We start from the raw sequence: 24,849 nt of genomic DNA on the forward strand, positions 1-24,849 counted from the left end.
ATTTCCTTCTTACTGTGTTTCGAAGGCCTCAAGCATGGCTGCTCCATAGCTCTAACTGGAGAGACCTCCTCAGAAGGGGGACTCCCCTCCCCAGTGGTCACCCTTTCTGCCTGCTGTGAGGAAGGTCCCAAGTGGAGGACCAGAGCAGGGGCTCTCCGGTGGGTCCCTTCTCTGTGACTTGATTTCCCCCAGGTGGCCTGTTTTTGATAGAGCCCTTTGGTGTTCTTTGTTGTGTCCTTTCTTAGCTCTTTTCTTTTTCATTTGGGTTTCTCATTTTATACTTCTGCACTTTGCACTGCTAGGGTTTGGGCCCTTTAGTCTAAATTGATTTGGGAGACAGGTAAGAAAACGAATCTCAGGTCAACTGGAGAGGGCAGATCTGGAGAATTAAATGCCTGTGCAGTGGTGAGGGGCGTTGGTTAGATTCCTTGCCTCTGCTCAGAGGTAGTGTCCATCTTTTTGGCTTTGTCACTTCTCCCCGGGTCTGGCTGTTGTTTGTGCCTGCGTGTAGAGCTTGTCAGGCGGAGTGCTGTGACAGGAGGCTATTTTAATAAACTGTTGCAGTTTCTCGAGCCGAGCTGTGTTGCGTTGGCATCCCTCGTCACCGCTAATGGAGCGTGCGTGGCTGGGTGTGGGCCGAAGGAGGAGGCTGAGCTTGCTGGGGGCTGGGGGAGAAGGGAGGGACATGTGGGGTGCTGGCCTCCGCCTTGTCTGAGAGTGCTCTTTCAGCAGCCAGACCTGGGGGCATCACAAGGTGGCAGTACCCTGGGCACCAGATCCCTGCCCTGGAAGTACTGCTGGCATGGACACTTTCTGAGCTTTCTTCTTATTTCTATTCATAGCACTGCAGGCTCGTGTGTATGTGGCCAGGGAGGAAAACTTCCACTCGCCCCTGTGTGCTCCATAGGAAGAAAAAAAAAAAAGAAAGAAAGAAATAGAAACAGAAAAAGAGAGTGTGCAGGCCCAAGAGAAAGACTGAAACCAAAACACAGAGAGAAGGCGCAGCTGCTTCCCCAAGGCCTTCTGGGGCTCCCGCCCGCCAGCCCGCCCGGAGTCAGGCCTTTATTTATTTATTTTTCAGGCTTAAAAAAAAATTTCGAGTCTTCCACAATCCCAGTTCCCCTGCACTGCCCCACCCCACCCCCAGATTTGCTGGGTGGCTGCTGCCAAATGGACCCGAGTGGGAGCCTGGAATGAAAAATTCATAACTGCTGGACTTTGCTTGTTCATTAGACGTGAACTTGTCGATTGGGCAAATTGTTTTTGGTCTCCAACTGCCGGGGGCTCTCCCCACCCTCCCTGCTCACCCGGTTCCCTCCTCCCCTTGGACGCAGCCATTGGCTGCTCGCAGATGTCTCTTTGCCAAATAGGTGGATCCTTCTCTCTCTCTCTCTCTCTCTCTCTCTCTGTCTCTTTCTCCCCCCACCCCTTTTTACTGGCTTGGCACAAGCAAATGGATGGGGATTGAGCCTGAAAGGAGAGAGAGAGAGGGAGTTTGAGAGAGAGAAAAGGAGCAAAAAAAAAAACACCCCAAAAACCCAAGCAGTGTGCACACACACGCGCACACTCACACACACGCCCCATCCCATCCACGTCCTCCCTCGATCCTCGATCTCTCCCTCCCCCCCTGCTTCCTTTCCTCCCTCCCTCACTCCCTCTCTCTCTTTTGCACGCGTCTGCCAGCAACGGTCTGCAGCCGGTCAGAACTCGTCCTCTTCCCCGGGAATCTGCGAGCTCCCCCTTTTCCTCCGATCAGGCAGCTCGAAGTTTACACCCCTGTGTCGCTGCCAAAGCCGAAAGCCTTTTTCTTCAGCTGCCGCTTTTTCCCTCCTGGGTTTTGTTTTTGTTTTTGTTTTGCACGGGGGGTGGGGTGGGGTGCGTTGTTGGTTGCGGGGAGATGGTGGGAGGCTGGTTTTGATTTTTAAATTTTGCATTTTTTTTTAACTGGAAGAGGATGCACAGGGGAAGAAATTGAAAAAAAAATTTGTTGGCTTTTGTTTACCTGGCGTGTGTGGCAACCGGCTCGCTCCCTCTCTCTGCTTGCTATCCCTGACCTTTCTTTCTTTTTGCTCCTTTTCAAAAAAAATATTAATTTCCCCCTTCTGTGCAATGGAGCATGGGGGGGGGAGGAGGGGGAAGGGTTTGAGAATCCACCCAAGCCCGGCCCCTATTCCCCAGAACACCAATAATAACCCCCTTTAAAACATTTACCTTCCTCCCCTGCTCCTCCTCCTCCCCCCTCCCCCCACCCGCCCCCAACTCACAACTCTTTTGAGTCCAGAATCTCAGAATCGGGCGTTGGGCTTTGCCGGGTGCTTCAGATCAATGGTAATTATTTAATTTTTTCCAGTTTTATTTTTGTAAACAGAAATCAATTATTATTTAAACTTCAAACAAGCAAACAACCAAAAAAAAAAAAAAAAAACAAACAAAACCGAGAGAGCCCATCCTTCTGTCACCTGACTGAGTGGGAAAGAGGGTGAAGGGGTTGTGGGAGGCTGGGGAAGGGGTCGCAAGAAGACCCATGTAGCTTTTAACCCTAATGTGGCCGAGACAAGCACCTTATTTGTGCTAACAAGAAGTGTTTTGTTCATTATTACTGTGATTAACATTAGTATTGGTGTCGATAACAAAGCTGAAATCACATATTTAGGATTTAGGTCTGATTAAAAAATGCTGGGGTGGATGTTCCAACTGGATCAGGAGAAAAGAAAATGAAAACAGCCTGGGGAGAGGGAAGCCTGATCTGTTTCCTCACTCGCTTGCTCGTGGATGTCATTTTCTCTCTTCTTGGGGGCGGCCAAAAATCGACGGTGTCGGGGACCAGAGGCGGCCCCGCACGCCCCCGCGTGTGCGTCCACGGGCGTCTGTGCAGACGGACACTGCGCCGGGGCGAGCTGACAGGAGTTCACGGCTGCGATAGAACATGGAGATGTCATGGGCGCGACAGAGCCTGGCGGGGATACCAGCAGCGTGTGTGTGTGGACGGCAACGTTGTCTGTGCGCGTGTGTGTGAGTGAGTGAGGGAGAGAGAGAGAGAATAGGTGTGTGTAGAGTCTCCCGGTGCCTCTATCTGGCTGCTGAGGCTGAGATGGGAGCAAGTGGCTGGCGAAGCTGGTGGTGGCTTCAAACCACACTTTTGTAGAACAATCGCAAGAGAAAATTGTTGGGGGGAGGGAGGAGGAGGAGAAGGCGGTTTTCCTTGTGCCCCCCCTTCTAACGCTGCTTTTCTCCTTCTCTCTTTCCCCCTCATCCCGTCTTCCCCTCCTCCCGTCCTCCCTCGCCCCGCATGCTCCCGGCTTGCCGCCTGCAGGATGAGTTCCACCCGTTCATCGAGGCACTGCTGCCTCACGTCCGCGCTTTCTCCTACACCTGGTTCAACCTGCAGGCGCGGAAGCGCAAGTACTTCAAGAAGCATGAAAAGCGGATGTCAAAGGACGAGGAGCGGGCGGTGAAGGACGAGCTGCTGGGCGAGAAGCCCGAGATCAAGCAGAAGTGGGCATCCCGGCTGCTGGCCAAGCTGCGCAAGGACATCCGGCCCGAGTTCCGCGAGGACTTCGTGCTGACCATCACGGGCAAGAAGCCCCCCTGCTGCGTGCTCTCCAACCCCGACCAGAAGGGCAAGATCCGGCGGATTGACTGCCTGCGCCAGGCTGACAAGGTGTGGCGGCTGGACCTGGTCATGGTGATTTTGTTTAAGGGGATCCCCCTGGAAAGTACTGATGGGGAGCGGCTCTACAAGTCGCCTCAGTGCTCGAACCCCGGCCTGTGCGTCCAGCCACATCACATTGGAGTCACAATCAAAGAACTGGATCTTTATCTGGCTTACTTTGTCCACACTCCGGGTAGGTCGTTCTCAACCATTTTTCCCCCTCATTTTATTTTCCTTGCTGGCATTTGTTCTGTTTATTGTTCCTCTAGTTTCCAAGCGATAACTCACCACGGGCCTAACTGGTGTATGCCCGTCCTGCGGGGCCTGCAACATGTACTATGGGCCTTTTTCCTTTTTCCTGTCTTCTGTCTCCCCACACCTGTTCTATTCTTCCTCCTCTGCTCCCTGGGCATGGTATCGACTTTGTGCATCTCCATCTTTGGAGGACTTATCTGATCAGAAAGATGCTGCAGGTCTTAGGATGGGGACATGATGCCCCCAGAATTATCCATGATGGTGAGAGTTTGAGATGAACAACAACAGCAAACCAGTAGTTGCTCTTATTAAAATGAGTCAGAAGAAGTATCGAGGGGCAGGTGCTAGTTTTACTGCAGCTTCACCTCCAGTCCCAGGAAAAAATGGGTTTGGTACAAGCGGGATGGGCAGGAGTTCGGTGGAGAGAAGGGGCATGTGAAACCCTGGGATATGAGACTGAATGAACAGAAAAGAGGAGAGAAGACAGTAGTGGACAGATTCTGTGGCCTAAATACTCAGGCGGGAGCTGTTTTGGCTGGGATTTGGCTGTCAGAGAGTATGAAAGTAATTTGATTTCATAGAGAGTGAAAACAAGCACGAGATTCCTTGAGCTCTTTCCCTTCTCCTTATTTCAGCTAAAGTGGCAAGGCCTCAGGATGGATGCCCACAGCCCTGGCACTCTGCTGGGGAGCAGAGAGGCTTTCTCGGGGCACAGGCGTGGCAGGGAGCAGTGTTGCTGTGGAAGAGATCTTAAACAAGCAAACAAACAAATAAAAAACTCTGTAAAATCTCCTTTTCCTTTTGTGTTCCAAGTAGTTCTGCTTCTCTTTGCTTTTCCAGTTTTACCCTGCATTTTGGGTCAGGGTGGTTTAGTTCTCCTCCTCTGTTCCTTTTTTTCCCTTACCCTTTCCCTTTTTATAATTTCTTTCCGCTTTTGTTTTCTTACAAATTGAAACAGAGATGGCTGGTTAATTTTTAGCCTCCACTCAGCTACGCCCAATTTACTGCTGCCTTTGAAACCTAAACGGGCGGCACTCTGTGATTAAGCAAGGCAGAAGTGTGTTTACATTATGCCCAACCAACTTGTAATGAGAGGGCTACCAAACCTTTCTCTCTCTCTCTCTCTCTCTCTCTGTGTGTGTGTGTGTGTGTGTGTGTGTGTGTTTCCTTTCCACCATTCCAGTATTGTTTCCCCTTCATTTCCCTTCTTCCTCTCTATGCGAATTTGAGAGAATGTGGCCTAACTTCAACTCTCGCAAAGGTTGTTTCCCCACGAGTGTGTGTCTCTGTGTCTTCCTTCCTGTTCATTCACAAAAAAGAAAAGCGATTCACAATGGCTGTGGTCACCCCCTTGCCTGTTTGGGAAGTTGGGAGGAATGATATAACTGGATCCAGAAATAAAATTCGGGTTTGGGGGTGCTTTCAGCACTGCATCAGGAATGTAATCTAGACTAGAGTGAGCCCTGAGTTTATATGTTGGAGAACTGTGCAGAGGAGAAGGTGGTATTGGAATTCTTGTCCTGAGAGGTTGCTTTGGTAACTGGTTAGAAGCAGGGGACACCACTCTCACCCCCCAAGTCCCTGCCTACTTCTGTGGATCTTTCTAGGCCTGCACCCGGCCCTGTGTGACCATCGTGACCCGTCATGCAGAAGGGCCAGGTGCCAGTCATTCCCCCTCCCTTCAGCTTGAATTTTTTCTTTTTTCTTTTTGGAAAACAGACTGAGAGGGAAAAAAATGTTATCCCCTCATTCTCTGTCTATACAGCAAGCCAGAGTGGGGAGGGTGTGTGCCTGGTAATATTGGAGGTGATTGGTGGCTTGCAGAAGGCTCGGAGCCGCGAGCTTACCAGTGTGGCCATCAGATACTTCTGCACAAGGGGATTCTGCACCTTCCAATTTTAGAACCAGGGGCTCGAGAGCATCTAAGATGAAAATCAACACTCATCTTCCTCTGAGCTGGCTTCCTCCAACCCCACTCTCTGACTGGATCCTTGTAGCTGAGTTGTTTCCCTGGCCTCTTTTATTTTAGGCCGAATTCTTGACTGCTGCCAGCGTGGGGCTAAGGTAAGATGAAAAGTATGTGAGGAAGGAGACCGTTTCCTGGCCAGAAGAAAGGCCTCCCATGCCTCCCTGCCAGCTTAAGAGATCATTCGCCCAGGAATATGAATGAATTCATACCCCATTCCATGTAGCCGAGGCCACTTCTCTGGGCTGGGGCTGAGGCCAAGTCTCCTCTACAAAAGCAGAGTAGGGAACTAAGGGTGTATTTTATATCATTCAGGCCCCAGACTCTAGATAATTTCAGTGAAGGTAGGATTTTTCTCACTGGAATTGCTTTAGTTTGAGTGTGCCTTCCTGAAGTGAGTTGGGGCGAGTTGGTGCATCTCAGGCCACCAGTGGGCCGCATCACTTGTTCCTCTTTGGAGTTGGGTTGGGTAGTCTTGAGATGGCGCAGAGCAGGCATGGCTTCCGCCTTGAGCTGGCCCACTTTGCTAGAAAATGTCTTCTGTGGCTGAGCCACCAAACAGCATCGATCTGTGGGCACCACTTTCTCCATGCCCATGCCTGCCAGACACACTCAGCAGAGCTGCCACTTGCTCCTTCCTTCCAGGATGATAAACTGGGGACAGGGGCCGGGATGGTACAGGCTCAGACAAGAGCTGCTTTGGACTCTGGAATAAGTGTTTTTCCTTTTCTTAAGACAGGGCTGAAGAGCCAGATCTGGGCTGAGCTGGGGGTCCTGGGTTTGATGACAGTAACGGTGACGTGGTGGTAAATGTGGGGGTGTGGCTTTGCTCCCAGGTGCCATTGTCACCCATGGCCTTCCTGAGCCCTTGTTATGTCCCAGATGAAGCTTCAAGAGATGACATGTTTGAGAGGGAATAAAGGACGTGTGTTTGGCGTTGAAACTCCACTCCCAGAATATTGGGTCCAAATACAGAATACTAGGTCCAAAAGGCTGCCATGAGGCTGGCCTTCCTGCTGGGAAGGAGTCTCTCTGTGTGTCTGTCTGTATTTAGGAAGGGAGGTTGAGGCAGGGCAGGGTCAGAGAGCACTGCTGTGGGGAGGAGGGTATCCATTTCCTGGTGATATCCTTCCATTCAAAGCGGGTATCCCAGAACAGGTGGCTGGGGATGGGTGAGCTGGGGAGGGCCAGGAGAGAGACCTCTGCTTGTGTGAGAAAGGATGGCCGAGCTGGCCTAGAACTGCTGCTAGACTATCTCTAGAGTTTCTGCAGCACCCTGAAGGTGAACCAGTGCCTTCAGACCTTCCCTGACACCTAAGCCTTGGTCCGAGGAAAGAAAAAAAAAAAATCCAAAACTAATAAAATACTTGAGCGAATGGAACTGTCAGCGTCTCCCTGTCAGATCCCTCCTGTGGGCATGCAGCGGAATCCCCACGAAGTCCAGGTATTTGAGTGGTGGCTCTTTTCTTTATCTAAATTCTTTAATGATGGAGCGCTTCCCACATAGAAAGAACTCCTGTGCACCCACCACTAGTGCCAGCAATCACCAGATCACGGCCAATCTCAATTCAACCATCCTCCCAACTGCCCACCCACGCTGAGTTATTTAGAAGATCCAGGCATTATAGCTTTTCATCTGTAAATGTTTTTGTGCACATCTCTAAAGATAAGGATTCTTGAAAAACCAAACCACAATACCACTATTATACCCATTAAAAATTCAGCATGTTTTTTTAGTATCATCAGATACTGGTTAATGTTCACATTTCCCTAAATATCACTTAATTTTTTGTTTATGGTTTGTTTGAATCAGGATCCAGATGGGGTCGGTCCTGCATTGCGATGGGTTGATCAGTCTCTAAAGACTCATCATAATCTCTAGGTAGTCCTTCTCCTCTTCCTCTTCCTTAGTCTTGGTTTCTTTTCTGGCAGTTGTCGTTGTTGTCGTTGAAGGAAACAGGTTGTTTGTCCTGTGAGGTTTCCTCAGCTGGACTCTGCAGGCTGCGCTGCCCCGGGTTATTCAGTGAGTGTGGTGCTCTGAGAGCAGATTTGGCCTCCCCTCCCTCCCTACCTTCAGGTCCTGTTGCAGGAAATGGGTTAGCACCTGAGGATTTGTCCAAGTGAACTTTTTCACCTGTGGGGTTGCCTTCTCAGGTATGAGAGCCTCTTGGTTTCGGCACTCTAGTTTAGGGTTTGGGGCTTTGTAGCAAGCACTAGTTTTCAGGTCTGAGGGAGGGCTGCCCATCCACGTCCTTCCTTGGCGGTGGAGGGCATTGTTCAGCTGTGTCCATACTGCCAAGACCGGGCTGGTGCCAGCGAGGTTCCCCAAGCCTTTGCTGGATGCCCAGCCCGTCTGTTGGCTCTGGGACTAGTATGTGGGAGGGTCCACAGGAGCACCCGCCGCTTTCTCCGGGTCCACCCCCACCATGGACCCTGTGCCACCTCATCCATTGCCTCCTTTTTCAAGTCCCAGAAATGCCACTGGTCTGCGTCTCTGAGGCAGCGCCATCTGGTGCCAGGGCTGACAAAGATCGCAGGGCCCTGGAACTGACACCTAAAATTAGCAGGATCTACAGATTATCTTTTAACCCAATGTAGGGTCCCCTTTAGAACATCCCAGAAGAGGTGTCACTGTCATTCAAAGGTCAGCTTTGGTTGTAAAATTCTTCCATTCTTCCATGTCTAGCTTGTAGGATGGTTCCAGGGATTAAACCAGCTAATATGTAAAGATACCGGCACATAGCAGGATGGCAGCTGCTGTGATTGAGAACAATTGTTATGATTTAGGGAGCCCAAGGCTGACTCTCTGTCACCTTTACTTGTTGATCTTTTTTTCTCTTAAGGGATGACCCAGGTGAAAGCTGATTTTTCTGTAACAGGACAGCATTTGAAATCCCAAAGGCAGCTCTTATGTCTCCCTTGCACCCTTCTCCCCAGGAAGCTGTCTCCTCTCCAGCCTGAATGTCACCAGTCCCTAATGCCTCCCACATTTCGCATGGCTCCTAGTGCCCTTGCCATTTTGGTAACCACCTCCTGGAAGCCCTCTGGTTTTAGTCCCTCCGATTCATAAAATTTCTGAAACTAGAGTGTTCAGAACTGAACACAGAAACTCCAAGCATGATCAGATCCTAGCCAGCCATGGTGGCTACATAATTTTCAGGGCCTTTCAGCTACATACTTTGCAGGGCTCAGTGCAAAATGAAAATGTGGGGCTCCTTGTTCAAAATTTTTAGGAATTACAGCACGACATCAGTTAGAGCGTTTAACCAAGCGTGGGGGGTACGCAGGTTGCACACCCATGAAGCTGGCCCAGGCCGCCTTTGTTTTGGACATTCATGTCTGTTAATACAAATTGGGGTGCTGGGTCTGGGTGGTGTGGAACAATGATGGGGCTCAGGCTGGCCTCAGAGGGGGGCATGACCCCAAAGAGGAGAACAGAAATGCCCAGACCCAATCCTTATGCTTGGGCTTGGTCTTATTCTAAGACTCCTTTGACCACCTGCTCTTGTCCCTTTTGTTCATAGTGCTGTCCACCCAACCAGTCAAGAGCTCCCATTGCTTACAACATGCAGGGGGTGTCTCAGTAGAGCGCTCACTCTGCTGGCTGAATTGGAGGCTATGGCATGGGGGATAAAAGAGTCACCTTTATTGGAGCTTGAGCCAGCAAAGCGCCGACCGTGAACAAGCCAGAGGGGACCTAGAGGCCTGATCCCATAATTATGGGCATGGTGAGCAGCTGTGCTCTATTGCCGACCCAGAGGAAACAGGGCTACTCTGCAGCAGGAGGGCTGGGGTCCAGACGTGCAGAAGGACTTCCTGAGAACATGGTTTACTTTTTGGCACTTCCAAAGCATGGTAGAATTCCCTTTATCCATGAAATGCACACTTAGTCAACTTACTGTGAGCAAGGCCCTGGCCTAGGGGTTCCTAGATCTCTAAGAATAGGAGAATCTTGCATGTACCTGGCAGGCTTTGGGTAAAGGCCCGATGATATCTTCTAGAAGGCTTCCTCCCGTAGGCATAGGTGTGAACCTGCAGTGACCCATGCTGGAGGGGAGGGAAGGCCCAAAGGGCCTTATTTGGGGGATAGCTCACAGTGGGCTGTGAAGTGGGAGGCAAGGTCCTTCTTGGCCACCCTCTAGTGTTACAGAGACCTGGGATGCCAGAGGAAGAATGGGTTAGAAGGGGTAATGAGGCCAGCGCCACGTTCTCCCTCTGTTCTGGCGTCCTGTAGCAGCTGGGCAGAGAGGGGACAGCTGAGTGTCCCCCTTTCTGCCTAAGGAAGAAGGTGACTCCCTCCTCACCCCTTTTTCTCTTTGCCCTGTCCGTCCCACCCCTCCACCCCCGCCCCTCTGTCTCAGGAGCTGCCACGCTTCAGTTATTTTATCCTTCAGTGTCCGATTCAGAAGTCTTTTCAAAGGCCCCAGCCGTGTCAGCGCGGTGCTCGCACAAAAGGCCTCTTTGATTTCTTGTTTGTTTTCATTTGCCAGTGGAGGGGGAGGGGGGCAGGAGAGAAAGAGCTTCTGGGTTTTAAAATTTTTATTTGGGTTGCTTCATTCTCAGAGGAGTTGTCTCCCTGGAACTCCTTTCTGAGTTGGGGGCTCGGAGTTGAACGGCAGCCTTCTGAAGAGAGGGCTAGTGTAAGAGTGGAGGGTTGGGTGGGGCTCCCAGGGTGACAGGGGGAGGTATAGGGGTTTAAATATAGTTATTGATTCACCCTACAAACACTTTGGGCAGATCTTATGTGCTAGGCCTAAGGGTAGCCCTGCCTGTTGGGTAGAGGAAAGGTCTGAGGTGTCTGGCACATGACATTCCCCTGTGTGTTGCATCCTTCGAGGACTCCTCACAGCTGTGGATTTGCACAGTTGTGAACTTTGACTTTGTTATTTTTCCTTTTTCGTCCCAGATTCCGCCTTTAAAGGGGGTTCTACTAGCATACACACTTCTTGGAGACTCAGTACTTCAGAATACAGGTTGGGGCTTCCCACTCTACATCAGAGAATGAGGGAGAGGGAGTGAGAGGTTTATAGAGCAGCTAGGTGTCTTCCTGGGAATGGTGTGCAGAGGACCTGGGCCCACAGCTTGTTTTGGACTTTGAGGGCAGGTCAGTACTGCTGAGACCTTGGTGAGTAGGGAGTTGAGGCCGAAAAGAGATGGAAGGCCATGCTTGCCCAAGGTTTCGAACAAGAGACACCCAAACCAGTGCCTGTTGGGGTGCATACCTTAACACATGTGGGCACCTCCCTACATCCCAGTAAGAAGAGGTGCAGCCTGCTGGTTTACATGCCCGTATGGAGGTCTAATTGTCAGGGCTTGGGAAGAGAGTGCCACAGACCGAGACTCGGGCAGGTGGTCACGGGCATCAGCAACAGGGAAGTGTGCCCATTGGGTGAGGGGGGGCTCGCAGGGCCTGGTTGGCAGACGGGAGGAGGAGGCTGGGGGGCTGAGAGATAGATAAATATAGCTGATGGCATTTCTGATGATAGGTTTTTCTTGGCACCAAGGGCACCGTGGAAAACAGCATGACAAACGCCCGGCCCTGCAGGCCGCCGTCGCCATTTTAAGCACGTTTGAGTTTAAGGGTTGTTGGCGTTAGAATAGGGTCCCAGGAGGCGGAGGGCCTAGGGAGGAGAAGTTTGGCTGGACTGGACCTTACCCCCCAGGTGCCTGGGTTCTTTACTTTGTCTATAATGGATATCTCGTACCTTATTTCCTGGCCCTTTGGGGATTTAAAAAATATTCTGGGGCTGCCCTTTGTGGGTCTGTCTCGCAAGTGACTTATTTCACCACCAGCTGCCATGGCCTATCAGTAGGGGGCATCTTGGCTCTTCTCTCACTCCTGATGCCTTACTGATGACATGGCATGCCACCACCATCCCCGTACAGGGTATTTATTAGCTGTTATTTGGGGACACCCAGTAACTTAAGGGATACCTGTTTGTCCAGGCTCCTAACAACTTCTTGTCCCCTGTGGGCATGCCCTTGGTCTCTATCCCCTGCTTTAATTCCATTTTTCCATTGAAGGCCCTCTATGGCTTTAGCACCAGGCTAAGTCCTCTCTATATATTAGTTCCCTGAATTCTCACCCTGATTCTAGTTTTAAACCTGTGCTCCTGGCTGGGTGTGTGTGCACTCAGGTGATGTGTATAATGTGTGTAGTGAGGAATCAGCAAACCAGACCTGGGGACCAGGGAGGCTTCCTAGAAGACAACCTACTTGACCTGCACCTTGAAAGACAGTGAGGAATTAGCTCGTTTTGTCAGCTGCCTGAGCCTTCTCAGTGTGCCTGGAGCTGATTCCTTCCTCACAATGGTTGAGTGATATAGACAGGGCAGGTATTATTTTATCTACTGTACAGAGGAGGACCCGAAGTACAGAGATGTCAGGAGACTCTGGTCACATGATGAGTTTCCGGCAGAAGGGACCAGGTTCTAGGCCACTGGTACCTCGAGCTCATTCTGAGGGCATCGCTGCTCCTTGAACGTCATCAGGATTACTGGCTTTGGCAGAGTCTCAGAGGAGAAAACCTCATGGGTCCCTGTTGGAGCCAGTTTCATCATTGTGGTCTCTGTCACTCTCTAGAAGAGAGCCCAGCTTGCGGCTCAGCTCAAGGGCTCCCCCAGTGGCTGAGTATGTGGGGTGGAAACAGAGAGTGGGCACCTGGCCCTGTCCTGACACTGGCCTCCCTCCCTCCTGACAGGCCATGGCTCCCTGGATCCCTGCCACCAACCTCGAGAGGCAGCATGCTAGCATAGACGGGCTGAGTCTAGCATAGACAGGGGCCAGGTTGGCTGGATGCTCTCACCCTGCCGCAGCCAGCTCTGCTTCTTTTCATACCTCCCTGGAGCATGCGGGAGGGATCCCACCTGACCTTCGCAGGTAGAGGGGGCAGGAAGTCTAGGTGTGAGGCCAGGCAGGTTCTGCTAGACCTTGGGATTCCTGATCCTTGCACTGTCACACCCTTTTCCTGGGAGTGTCCTTGGAATCAGTTTGAAATAAAAATGAATGTAATTATCATAATTAACCAGGTGATTGCTGGAAGTTTTACAATAATCTGCTACTCATTGCCTTTTTCGCTCCTTCACATTGACTCTCACCTTTACCCCTTTCTTAAAGTTGGAAAACTCTCGGGCTGTGTATATAAAAACTCTCCTAGCATGACTAGGGCTGGGTTCAGGGAGAGGATGGCTCACCACTCTAGATTTTCCTCTGTGTCCATGGCTAATTAGACAGAGGCTTACCTCTCACCATTGATATCAGCTCCCCTCGAGCAGCATTTCCCAACTGCGGAACTGTTGACATTCGAGTGAGATCATTCTGCGTCTTGGGGGACTGTCTTGGACATTGTAGAGTTTTAGCGGAATCTCTGGCCTTGACCCACTAGAAATCAGTTGCACCTCCCTCCCCAAGGTGTGACAACCAAAAATATCTCCAGACATTTCTAAGAGTTCCCTGGGAACAGAATTATGCATGGCTGAGAACCTCTGGCCTGGAAGAAACATGGATTCAGACAGAATGCCACCTGCATTCACCTCGTGCCTCACCGCCAGTTTAGGTCCTCATTTACCTTGTGTTGAATGTCGATGAACCTCTGAGCATCGTCTGCTCCTGTGCATCCTGTGTTGTTTTAGCTTTTCTGGATAGCAGAGCCCTGGGCTGAAGCAGTTTGGGGGCTTTCCGCTTTCACCTCCCCCTGGTTGGAACTGTAAGTCTGCCTCCAAGTCCTCTACTGAGTTATTCCTCTCTGATTTTTTGCATAGTGGTCTCTGTGTGCTGGGGCTGCTGATCTGGGGAACAGGACAGGGGATCTGCTACTGGGCTGACCCAGGCCTGTGCAGCAACCGGTAATCCTGTCAGGCCCATATCAGACCCCAAAGAACAGCAGACGTTTGTTTCTGCAGCATGAGGCACGGAGACCAGAACTGTTGTCTGGGTCTTAGTACTACTCTTTTTAAATGATTTGATTTTTTTTTATTATAGTAGTAAAACACATTCTTTGTAAAAATTTAACAATAGAGAATGTGAGAGACAGACAGGTTCCCCAAACTACTGTCCTGTGCCTGAGACAACTTCACTTCGCAGATCCATGTTAGTTCTTCGAATTTTTTTCAATTCATATATCAAGTAACTTTTAAATATAGAGGTATCTATTTTAAGAGCAGATGGTATGTTTAGGCTAATTGAATTGGCTCCGTCAAGTGCCATTGTGGTCTTAACTCTTCCCACCCGCTGCCTTTTGTACCCTCGCCCGCATCATCCCAAGTGCAGAGCAAATGTCCCTGTCTTCTTTTCCCTGAGGTGACAGTTTCAGCGTGTCATTCCTGGGAGGAGTGACCAGCAGGGCATGTACTGCTGTCTGAGCGGTTAGGATCCCACGCTGGGGGATTCCTGCTGGTGGTATAACCCCGACCACAGAAGTCAGGGCCTAAGCCTCAGCCTGCCCTGAGATCCCCGCCAAGGGGGCTGCGGCTGGAGGGAGGGGCCCCTGGGAAGTATCCTGCTTGGCTGCACCTGGCTGGCTTGGCCTCTGGAGTCGACTTCCCAGTCTTCTAGGAAGGCGAGGGCTCTCCTTCGTGTGGAGCAGACCCTTCGCCAACTGGCCTGGTGTGTCCAGGAGGCTTCCTTTCTTAAAATGGGGGGATGAAGCGTCAGTCATGCTTCCAGGATTTATTTCATCATAATTGTTTGTTTCGGGCTTAACAATACAGCAGAGAGAAGAGTGGCAGAGGAAGAAGAGCGTCCTCTCCAGGCCAGGGGTGGGGCTGTGGAAATGAGAAACCGGACAAGACAGAGAAGGAATCCAGAGAGGGCTTTGCGGTTGGGTCTGCCAGTCTGGAGAAGGCTGCTCTCCAGACAGCCGAGAGTAGGGTGACACCTGGTGACTCTTGTGGACTGGGCGGAGCTGTGTGGAGCGATCGGGAGATCCCTGGAGGCGACCTGCAGGAGGCCAGCCGAGTGCAGCCCTTGGGGAGTGTGTCCTTATTATGCCTGCAGATTATATCCCCATTAGCGCATAATTATTATATAATGGGCGTTATTGCGTAATGGCAGTTATATAACAGGTGGCCCAGAATACAGACAGGGGGTGTAATAAGTGTATATCCTCTGGCTATAAATAGCCACCAGCCCCACACCAAATATGTGGTCACACCAGAGCCACCTTATAAATACCCGTGCTGGGCTATAAATTTCTGAGCAGTGACGTCAGCGGGCATGGTACCTAGTTAGGGGGTGGTAGGAGGGACCTGCGGCCCCACCCGGACACATGACATCATTGTTTCCTTAGTAACAGGAATGCTCCCGGGGGACCAAGTGAAGAAAGGCCTTTAAAGGGAGGAGGTAAATGGATAGGAAGCTTGAGTGGGGGGTGGGTGCTAAGCCTGGGGCTGAACAGGGTGGGGTCTCCTAGGCAGAGTCCTTAATGGGTGAGACAGGCCATCTGCCCTTGGGTATTTGACCCAACGTGAAGCAAGGCAGTAGACTCCGTTTCCTTTCATCTTTAGGGGGTCCCAAGTCCCCTTTCCTGTGTGTAGCAGATTCTGCCAGCCTTGGCTGTGTGTCAGGGAGAAGAGGGGAGCTACAGAGTCTTCCCTGTCCTTCTGTCTCCCAGGTGACCTCTACAGGGCTCTGGGGCCACTTGCTTAAGGGAGACCCGACTTCTGCACCCGGTCATATCCTCCCCAGGGCATGACCACTTCCCCTACCAGATGTATTAGGCCAGTTTCAGCCTTAGTAATCTAAGAAATATGTGAGCAATTTGATGCGGATCTCAGCGAGCCTCGTGGAAGTAATGGCGCTGAGAGATGGCACCTGGGGAAGAAAGAGGAGACAAGGATAGTATTCTGGCCCCAGAAGAAACTATGAGGTGGGTTGTAATCTTTTTAGGTGTATGGGAGATTGCTTCATATAGGGTGGGGAAGAACTAGTCTTCATAGCCCTGAGCATAGAGGAGGAAATTTGCCTTTAGCAGATGAAGGGATTGGAAGAAGGCTGGATGACCAACTCGTCCTGGTTTGCTCGGAGTTTCCCAGTCCCTCGCCTCGGTAAACCCCTCAGTCTCCAGCAAACCGGGATTATTGGTCACCCTAGAACAGTGGTTTTCAACCAAGGGCGATTTTGTGCCGCAGGGAACATTTGGCTATGTCTGTGAACACTTTTGGTTGTCACAGTTGTGGGGGGAGGGTGCTATTGGAATCTAGTGGGAAGAGTCTAGTGCATATGACAGTCCCCCAGGAACAAAGAATCATCTCGCCCCCAAACGTCACAAGTGCGGAGGTGGAGAAACCCAGCCTTAGAGGGAGAATAAGCAGACCCTGCTGTGCGTGGTCTCTCCTCAGGACGCCTCTTGCCTCTGCTAGCAGAGTGGGCTGCTTGGCTGCCTTCCTGAATTTCTTGCAGCTCTTGTTTTCTGTGCTTTGATTGGTTGTGTTTAGGGTTCTGTGGCCTGGAAACCTTTTCTAGGAAATCGTGTGGCTTCTGAGAGGGTCTTTCCCTTCTCAAAGCTCAGAGACCCTTTGAGACAGTGCCGTCTCAAAGTGAGACAGTGCTGACAGCAAGCCTTGCCAGGCAGCATGGTATTGGTGTGGATCCCTCATCTGTTATTTTAAAAAGAATGGAAAAATCATCAAATACCTATCCCTTATTGCCTACCAAAGAGTTTCTAAAAGGCAAAACCTGCCCATTTTCCCTGCCTTTCAGGCCAACTCTTCCCATATAGACCTGAACAGGCCACTGCGGCTCCTGGGGCTTCCTGAGCGTATCAGTCCCAGGGTGAGAACTCACTTCCATAAAAGCCAGTTTCCCAGACCCTGTGGCCAGGGCTGGACTCTGCCACCCAAAGAGGCTTCCCAAATGAAACAAATGAGGCAGGAACAGAAGAGAGCCAAATCCTATTCTGGCACATGGAGTTTACAGAAATCTAGGTTCTAAGTGTTCTCATGTCATTTATAGAAGTTTCCGTTTAGCCCGGCATATGTGAAATGTAATCATGAAAGCATAGCAGACACTGTTTTTCACCTGCCTTTAGTGCCTGTTTAGTTTACTACCTGGCTGCAGTTGACTTGGCGCCCTCTGGCCTTGACCACATGCATAGCGTGGCCAACTGGGTCATCATTTCTGCTGGCCTCAGACAGGGCCCACAGATGAAGGCCAGGATGGTGGTGGTGGTGCAGTGGTCTGGTTTGGCCAGACAGAGGGGATCAGCTGGGCTGTGGGCTACCCCTTGTGTGTGTCCGGCCCAACTTTTGAGTTTGGACTTGAGATTGAGGCAGCTAATAAGCGTGGATGGGGAGGAAGGGCCCAAGGGTCTGCATGCAAGGTCCTGCCTGCTGTGCCAAAGGGGACTCTGTGGGGAACAGTGCTGGCTCTGAACACAAAGGCCATTGCTCCGTGGAGCAATAATCCTCAGGATATTGCCAACCCAAAAGATATGGCCAAGAGAGAGGCCCCTGCCCTGAGGACAAAGGCCAGATTTCTCTCACTTATTTATGGTATCGTGGTTTACAAAGTGGGCCCAGCACACAGATCTCTGGGCATAGTTTCAAATACATGCATTTCTTTTAAATTAAACACCACACACACACACACACACACACAGACACACACACATACACACACACACACGTGTGTGTGTAGGGTCTGTTCAAGCCGTGCTGCTGCCCAGGAGTGTTCCCAGCCACGTGGGACAGTAACTGAGGATGATGGTACTGAAGCCACTGTCTAATATTAGATTTTGTAACTCAGAGAGTCATTAATACAATTACTCAGATGCCAGCCTGGCTTGGCAAGGCCTTCTGAATTGTGTTCCTCTTCAACAAAGTGCTCCGGCTGCAGAAATGCCCCTGGTGAGCCTGAGCTCTGCTACCTTGCCTGTGAATGGGGCAGAAGGCATGTGTTGGCCTCCTCAGTGCACCCTGGGAGAGGCAGTGCATCCCCATGGTGGCAAGTCTTGCCTTTACGTGTCTTGTCACGAAAACAGGGACCTTGGAAAGTCTGCTGCAGAGGGGAGCAATCTGCTGGGCGAGGCCCCGTTTCTATGCAAGTTGGCCCTGGGCTCAGCTGGGGGCCAGTTTATTTTGCTCCGCTGTGATACTTAGCATGCAGTTTTGTAGTTTCTCTTAGGCTGGAATCTTGGAGCTGGGACTGTGTTTTGTCCGCCTTTGCATCTGTCTCTCGCCCAGCTTATAGTTTTATAGGCTCCATAAACCCATTTTGAAATTGAATTACCTTCAGATGGGAAGCAGCCCATGGCCCATCCTTGAGATGATGTAAAGGCTCACGATGGTATAAAAATCAGAAAGGGGGCTGATGAAGGAAGAGAGCCAAGATGGGAGAGTGGCAGGTGTGCTCTCTGAGTGGGCATTATGAGGGGAGAATCCTGACAGAGGAGGGGCAGTGGAAGCTTCCAGAATGCTGGAAGGAGTGTGGCAGGCAAGTGAGAAGCTGTGGGTTAATGGGTTCAAAGAGACTTGGTTTTTCAAAATACTAATTTTTATTTTACGTGAATGAGCTCTCAGGAAAATGGGGAAGGAGCAGCCTCCTTCTCAGCCCCTTCCTTCACCCCTGCCCCCGCTGGGTACCTTGTTACAGGGGCTACTGCTTGGTGGGCTCAGCCCACCCCACCCTCTCATAGGCCTTTCCTTGGTCTCCTTGGCTGTCCCTGCTAGATAGTCATCTTTGGGGACATCCTCCCTTTTGGCCACAAAGCACACAGCCCCCAGAGGCCATGTCCTCTCCAGACTTGGTCTGCGGAGCAGCCAAACTCACTCGTGACAGGGTCTCTTCCCGTGCCAGGTCTTCCCTGCCACGCTAGCCTGGCGGATGCCCTGCGGCAGGGGTTGGCAGGGATCAGTCCTGGGCCCACTGAGATTGCTTGCCTTTTGCTCTGAGGCTTTTCCTCACCTCCCTCCCTCTCCTCAGGAGCCCTGGCCTCCAGGCTCCTTGTGTGGACAGACTCATGGCTGCTATTCCTGCCCTCCATCTCCTGGAGACCCCTTCAGTCTGGGCCTCTCAGGTCAGAGATGACTGCCGTCCCCCAGCTGGTACGTGTGCTTGCGGCTCTGGTAGCTGGGTTTGGTTATTAACAATGAATTATTAAAGGAATGTGAATAGGGAGGGAGGTTTGTCTCTCACACACTTGCGCACACACACAGCCACTTCTCGAAGCAGATCTTAAAGTTGATTCTGCTGCCGCTGCTGTACCTTTGCTTGCCTCAGATCTTAGAACTGTTTCCAGTAGTTTTTGAGTGAATTCCCAGGACTCCACTTTCCACCTTAAGACTCTCTAGATAGCTCCTTCCTCCCCTCTCACCTGGTCCTAAACCTCTTTCCTCTGGCCCCATGTGCCAGTTCTTGACTTTCTCTGAGACCAGTTTTCCCCCCAAAGTCCTCCTTGTTCAGTGGAAGGGTAGCTAGAGGCCCACCAGGCACCCAGTCTTGGTAGTGTCACATGCCACAGCATGACAGTAACATGAGGACATTTCCCTCCTTGCCACCACTCTTTGGGCTGGAGTCCACTTGGGCATGAAAGTTCAGGAGGCCAAGCCTGCCTCTCACAAACTCTGGACACACAGGGGCTTAGTTTCACAATCAGCTGATTATGTTGTTCTATGATTTGGGGAGTGTGCCTGGTACGTACAGTCCCTCATCTGTCCACTGTTTTAAAAAGGTTATTTTTCTGATTATAAGACTACTGTACATTCATAATAAAAATACAAAATTAGCATGAAGTCAGGAGGTGGAAATTATACAATTCTGCCACTGAAATAACTGCTATTAACTTTTGTTGCATTTTCCCTTACTTATTCATGCACATATTTTATTTTTTGCTGGAATTTATAGTATAGACACTTAGGGATGCTGCTTTTAAAATTTAATACTGCAGGGCGCAGTGGCTCACGCCTATAATCCCAGCACTTTGGGAGGCCGAGGCAGGCAGATCAAGAGATCAGGAGTTCAAGACCAGCCTGACCAACATGGTGAAACCCCGTCTCTACTGAAAATACAAAATTAGCCAGGCGTGGAGGCGCATGCCTGTTATCCTAGCTACTCAGGAGGCTGAGGCAGGAGAATCACTTGAACCCGGGAGGCAGAGGTTGCAGTCAGCCGAGATCGTGCCACTGCACTCCAGCCTGGGTGACAGAGCCAGACTCTGTCTCAAAAAAAAAAAAAATCAGTACCATTGTGTATTCTACCATGTCACTATTTTTCAAAATCTAATTTTTAGTGGTTTAGCATCTTTTCTTTTTGTTTTGTTTTTTTGTTTGTTTGTTTGTTAGTTTTTGAGACGGAGTCTTGCTCTATCGCCCAGGCTGGAGTGCAGTGGTGCAATCTCGGGTCACTGCAAGTTCCACCTCCTGGGTTCACGCCATTCTCCTGCCTCAGCCTCCTAAGTAGCTGGGACTACAGGCGCCTGCCACCACGCCTGGCTAATTTTTTTTTTTTTTTTTGGTATTTTTAGTAGAGACAGGGTTTCACCGTGTTAGCCAGGATGGTCTTGATCTCCTGACCTCGTGATCCGCCTGCTTTGGCCTCCCAAAGTGCTGGGATTACAGGCGTGAGCCACTGTGCCTAGCCTTAGCATCTTTTCTTATTAGCTGCGTTACCCCTAAATTGTCAACTTTTCTAATGACTTCTGTCCCCTATTCCTTTTGAAAATGAGAAATTACCTCTTATTATAAGTGTAATAGGTGCTTACTGAAAAATAAAAACATGCTTTTACATGCTTTTTTTTTTTTTTTTGGAGACAGAGTTGCTCTGTCACCCAAGCTGGAGTGCAGTGGCACGATCTCAGCTCACTGCAACCTCTGCCTCCAGGGTTCAAGCAATTCTCATGCCTCAGCTTCAGGAGAAGCTAGGTTTACAGGTGTGCGCCACCACGCCTGGCTATTTTTTTTTTTGTATTTTTAGTAGAGATGGAATTTCACCATGTTGGCCAGGCTGGTCTTGAACTCCTGGCCTCAAGTGATCTTTCCGCCTCAGCCTTCCAAAGTGCTGATATTACAGGCGTGAGCCACCATGTCTGGCCTGAAAAAGAAAAACCTGCTTTTAAACAGCTTCATGAGATTTCATCATGCCAGAGCTGATGTAAACCCCACCCCCACCCCCACTGAGGCCTTTGAGTTGTGTTGCGTTCATCCCCATTGTAAATTCTGCTGGGATGGACATCCTATTGCACCAAGCTTTGTAGCTGTATTTGTTACCTTCAGATAATGCTTTCTAGCAGTTGAATTACTAGGCAAAAGGTATGGACTCTCTTGAAGGCTCTTCGTCTATCCGATTAAATTGCCATCTGGAAACTTGACACCCTCAGGCAACACGTAAGGATCCATCTCACTCTGTCCCTGTACCCTGCTCCTATTCCTCAGAGCCTCAGAAAGATGTTGCCATCATTGTACATATCGTGTACATTTCACGTACATGTCCTGTCAGGATGCACTTTTATGAGTCAAGTCTCCCATCCCTGTCATAGGTGTATGTCCCATTCCTGTATTTATTCTCTGCATCAGCTCACACATTCCTTGATGGACACATGGTGTTACCCACTGTAAAAGCTAATCATGGACATCAGCCCATATTCTCACACCCTCCAATCCATGTTTTTATGAATCTGAGGTGCCCCCTTCCAGGCCTCTGCAGCCACTTCCTGTTAGCACTGCTGGAAGAGAAGGGACCCTTGGGGGTCACCGTGGCATGGCAGTTTCCTTTCAGCTCCTGGCCTTGGGACTGCAGAAGTGGCTCTTGAGGCTGGTGGTGAGCAGGTGCTGGCCATGGTATCTTAATGGCAGCAGCCCCCAGGTCCACTTCTGAGGTGCAAGCCCATGCTGGCCGTCAGCGCGTGCCAGAGACCTCCTGAGGAAGCAGCTGCTGCTGACACCTGAGGCCAGCTGCGCAGTCTGCCGCCAGGCCCCTGGGGCTGCCAATGTCGCACGTGTCCTCCCAGGACTTGAAGGGGGACTAGGGGAGGGCGAGCTGTTGCTGTGGACTGTGGACTTTGACATCACTCGTAGACACCCACTCTCTCACCCTTGCATCCCAGACAGTGTCCCCCAGGGCCATGCAGGCAGAGACACACAGCCCCCTTGTGCCCTGCCCCAAGTCCCTGTGTGTAAGTGAGCATGCTCTCATCAGACTTGGTCCCCACTGCCATGGCACTCTTATCTGTGTGCCTGAATATGCATGCTTATTCACCTCGAAAACTCGGCTGTAGGGCCAGGTGTGGTGGCTCATACCTGTAATTCTAGCACTTTGGGAGGCCGACGTGGGAGGATCATTTGAGCCCAGGAGTTCAAGCCTGGGCCACATAGCAAGACCCTCATCTCTATAAAATAAAATTTAAAAAAAAGAAAAAAAAGAAAATTGGGCCTTATATCATTTTCTACATCCTGTTCGGCCCATGGAAGCTTAAGTGTCTTCAGCCTCTGTTGACCCTTGTCCCCCACCCTTTCTCTGTGATACTCCACCTTACCCAGAACCTGACTGTCCTCAGGCCCTGGGTGGTGGGAGCTGCCTCAAGACTCCTGAGGCCCCACAAGAGGATTTTGAATTGCAGCAGTGGAGGTGGGTAGTTGTGTAGGACAGAGGGAGGTGACAGCATCGTCTCTCCCCTTTCTTCCTTCAGCTGGGGCTGTGGCATGGCAGTGTGGGCCATCCAGTGTCTAGAGGGCTTGTGGCCATGCAGTCGTGGGTGGGATGCATATGTTCATGAGGTTTGCTCTGTTCTTTCCTCTGCAGGGTGTTCAGGATGTGCTAACCTGCGGGTGTCTGTGTGGGTGTCTGAGTGTCAGGAGGTGGGTGTCTGTGTACAAGTATGGGTTGGGGTGTATGTGTATAAATGTCAGCTTAATTCACACCCCAAGAATGTAAGAGGAAACTTCTCAGTCATGAGGTTCAAGTTCTTGTTACTCCTATGAGCTGTAGTAGGAGTGCAGTGAGTAGGGGGCACAGCAGGTATGTACCCCCTGGGCCCAACTCCAACCTGGCCCCCTTGGCCTGTAGCTTCTGAGTCAGAGGGCGTGCGTGCTTGCCGAGAAGTGTCAGGCCTTTCCCGTTCGCTCAGCAGCTGAGCAGTTCCTTTCTGGGGTTCTTTGTGAACCTGCCTTGCTATTAATCTACCTGTTAGTAAAAGAGATTACAATTGTCGTAATTACAGGGCGCTGCGTCTCCACCGTCAGGACTGAGCTGAGTGAGAGGCAAGGGATGGGGGGAACCCAGCCCCACAGGAAGCTGCTATTAAAAGCCCTCTGTTTGGATATGGCACAAGGACAACAACCCTTCCCGGGGGCTAAGGAGATCTGGGACAAGAGGCAGGTCAGGTTCCGGGGGTGAGGAGTGGGCTAAGATCCCACTGCAGGCTGTGGGATGACACAGGATGACTGCAGGACTGAGGATGGTGAGAACAGCGGTGGCCCGCCGGCAGCTCAGATACCTGGGAGCAGCACAGGGCTCAGCACCCTGACCACATGGGCACCATGCTGAAGGCTGCTTTACTTCTGGACAGGCCTTCACCTGCATAGAATGGAAGAGACCTGGTGGCACTTGTCAGGGTGAGACAGTGGCTCTCTTCTGAGGGAGCTCCACAGCCACCATGGATTTAGGTGGACAAACAGAGGTATCCTGGTCTGTGGCCAGCATGGGCCCCAGAGCTGTGTGTGATGCATGTGCTTCTGATAGCACAGGCGTTCTCAGTGAGGGTTGTTCTGCCCCCAGGGTATATTTGGTAGTGGCTGAAAACAGTTTTGGTTGTCAGTACTTGGGATGGGGTTGCTACTGGCATCTCGTGGGGTGGAGGCTGGGATGCTGCTAGCCGTCCTACACTGCACAAGACGACCCCCCACAGAAGACAGTATCTAGCCCCAGCATGAGGGGTAATGAGGTTGAGAAACCCTGACTGTAGCCAAGGAAAGGAACGGCAGCAGGGCAAGCCAGGCCCAAGGAGGACTCTAAGAACTCCCTGATGCTGAGTCTGGAGACCTTGGCCCACGGTGCTCAGCAGTCTGTTGCCAGGGAGGTAGGAGAGAGGGGCAGCAGGCACACTGGGTTGACAACCGCACTGTGTTGACCCCATGGCGGGCATCAGGGGACCACACGCTGTGGTTGCGCCTGTCTGTTCTCCCTCCCTTTGCTGGTAGGCTTCTTCCTCCTCCAGTGCAAGAGCTGGATCCAGGATTGGAGAATTTGCTCTTGCCCACCTCTCCATGTCCTCGTTGCTGACTGAGGCACCTGGGAGTGAGGGGCTTGGATATTCTTCCTCAGCTTGAGCCCCATGGACCCCTCCAGGTGGGAGGAGTCCAGAGGAGGATACGCAGAAATGGGAAGGGCTGACACTTTCCAGCTTCCATCTTGCAAGGACACAGGCCCCACCCTGGCTTCTCCCTAACACACATCTGGCCTAGTTTCTGCTCTGAGAGATGGAGCTGGGTGGGGCAGAGGCCTGGCAAGTAAACCCGTTTGCTGTTTTCTGGATGGAGTGTAGGAAGCCTTCTTCCACCATTCATTCCTGTTGACCAAAGGGGCCTCCCTGCAGGCACTCCTGCCTCCTTTTCCACTTTTGTTTTCAACTTTGACTCCCACTACCAAGGCGTTCTTGGGAAAGAGGGTAGGCCTGTGGGTTAGGAGGGCACCGTGGAGGATAGTCTGTGGGGCTGGGTGAGATGGGTGTGGGAACGCAGCCCTGTGTTTAAGGGTATGTGTGCTGCCTGCTTGCTGTGGGCAGGGTGGCTTCTGATGCCCTCCCAGCCCTCGGGCCACTGTGTCTTGTGTTTTCTGCAGACAAAGCTTGGAGATTTTCAGCTGTTGTGAATTCTGCGTTTCACACCGAGTCCCTAATAGTGGAATCGCGTTGCCTTCCCCCCGCCCCCCACCGCCGCTTTTTTTTTTTTGCCTTGACGGCTCCAACCTTATAATTTTACCTTCTTTTTCCTTGCATACACTCTTTTTCTTCCCTTTCACGTTCCTGGGGCTTTTGCCGTTCATCGCT

General features: G+C 51.1%; 1 protein-coding gene across 12 annotated transcripts in view; it reads left to right on the forward strand.

Moving 5' to 3' along the window:
- The window catches only part of NFIX (nuclear factor I X), a 221,801-nt gene that overhangs the window by 144,936 nt on the left and 52,016 nt on the right, over window positions 1-24,849 (forward strand). For 2 of the 12 annotated variants that reach the window (XM_032169873.2, XM_058424583.1), the window contains exon 2: window positions 3,314-3,845. In XM_032169873.2, the coding sequence (XP_032025764.1) occupies window positions 3,314-3,845 (532 nt within the window). Of the gene's footprint in view, window positions 1-1,692; window positions 2,329-2,436; window positions 3,017-3,051; window positions 3,846-4,542; window positions 6,185-24,849 lie in introns of those variants that run through there. The other 10 variants (XM_032169881.2, XM_032169874.2, XM_032169868.2 and 7 more) reach the window with 10 other exon arrangements.

This window comes from Hylobates moloch, unplaced genomic scaffold (assembly GCF_009828535.3).
Source record: "Hylobates moloch isolate HMO894 unplaced genomic scaffold, HMol_V3 SCAFFOLD_12, whole genome shotgun sequence".
Lineage (NCBI taxonomy): Eukaryota > Metazoa > Chordata > Mammalia > Primates > Hylobatidae > Hylobates > Hylobates moloch.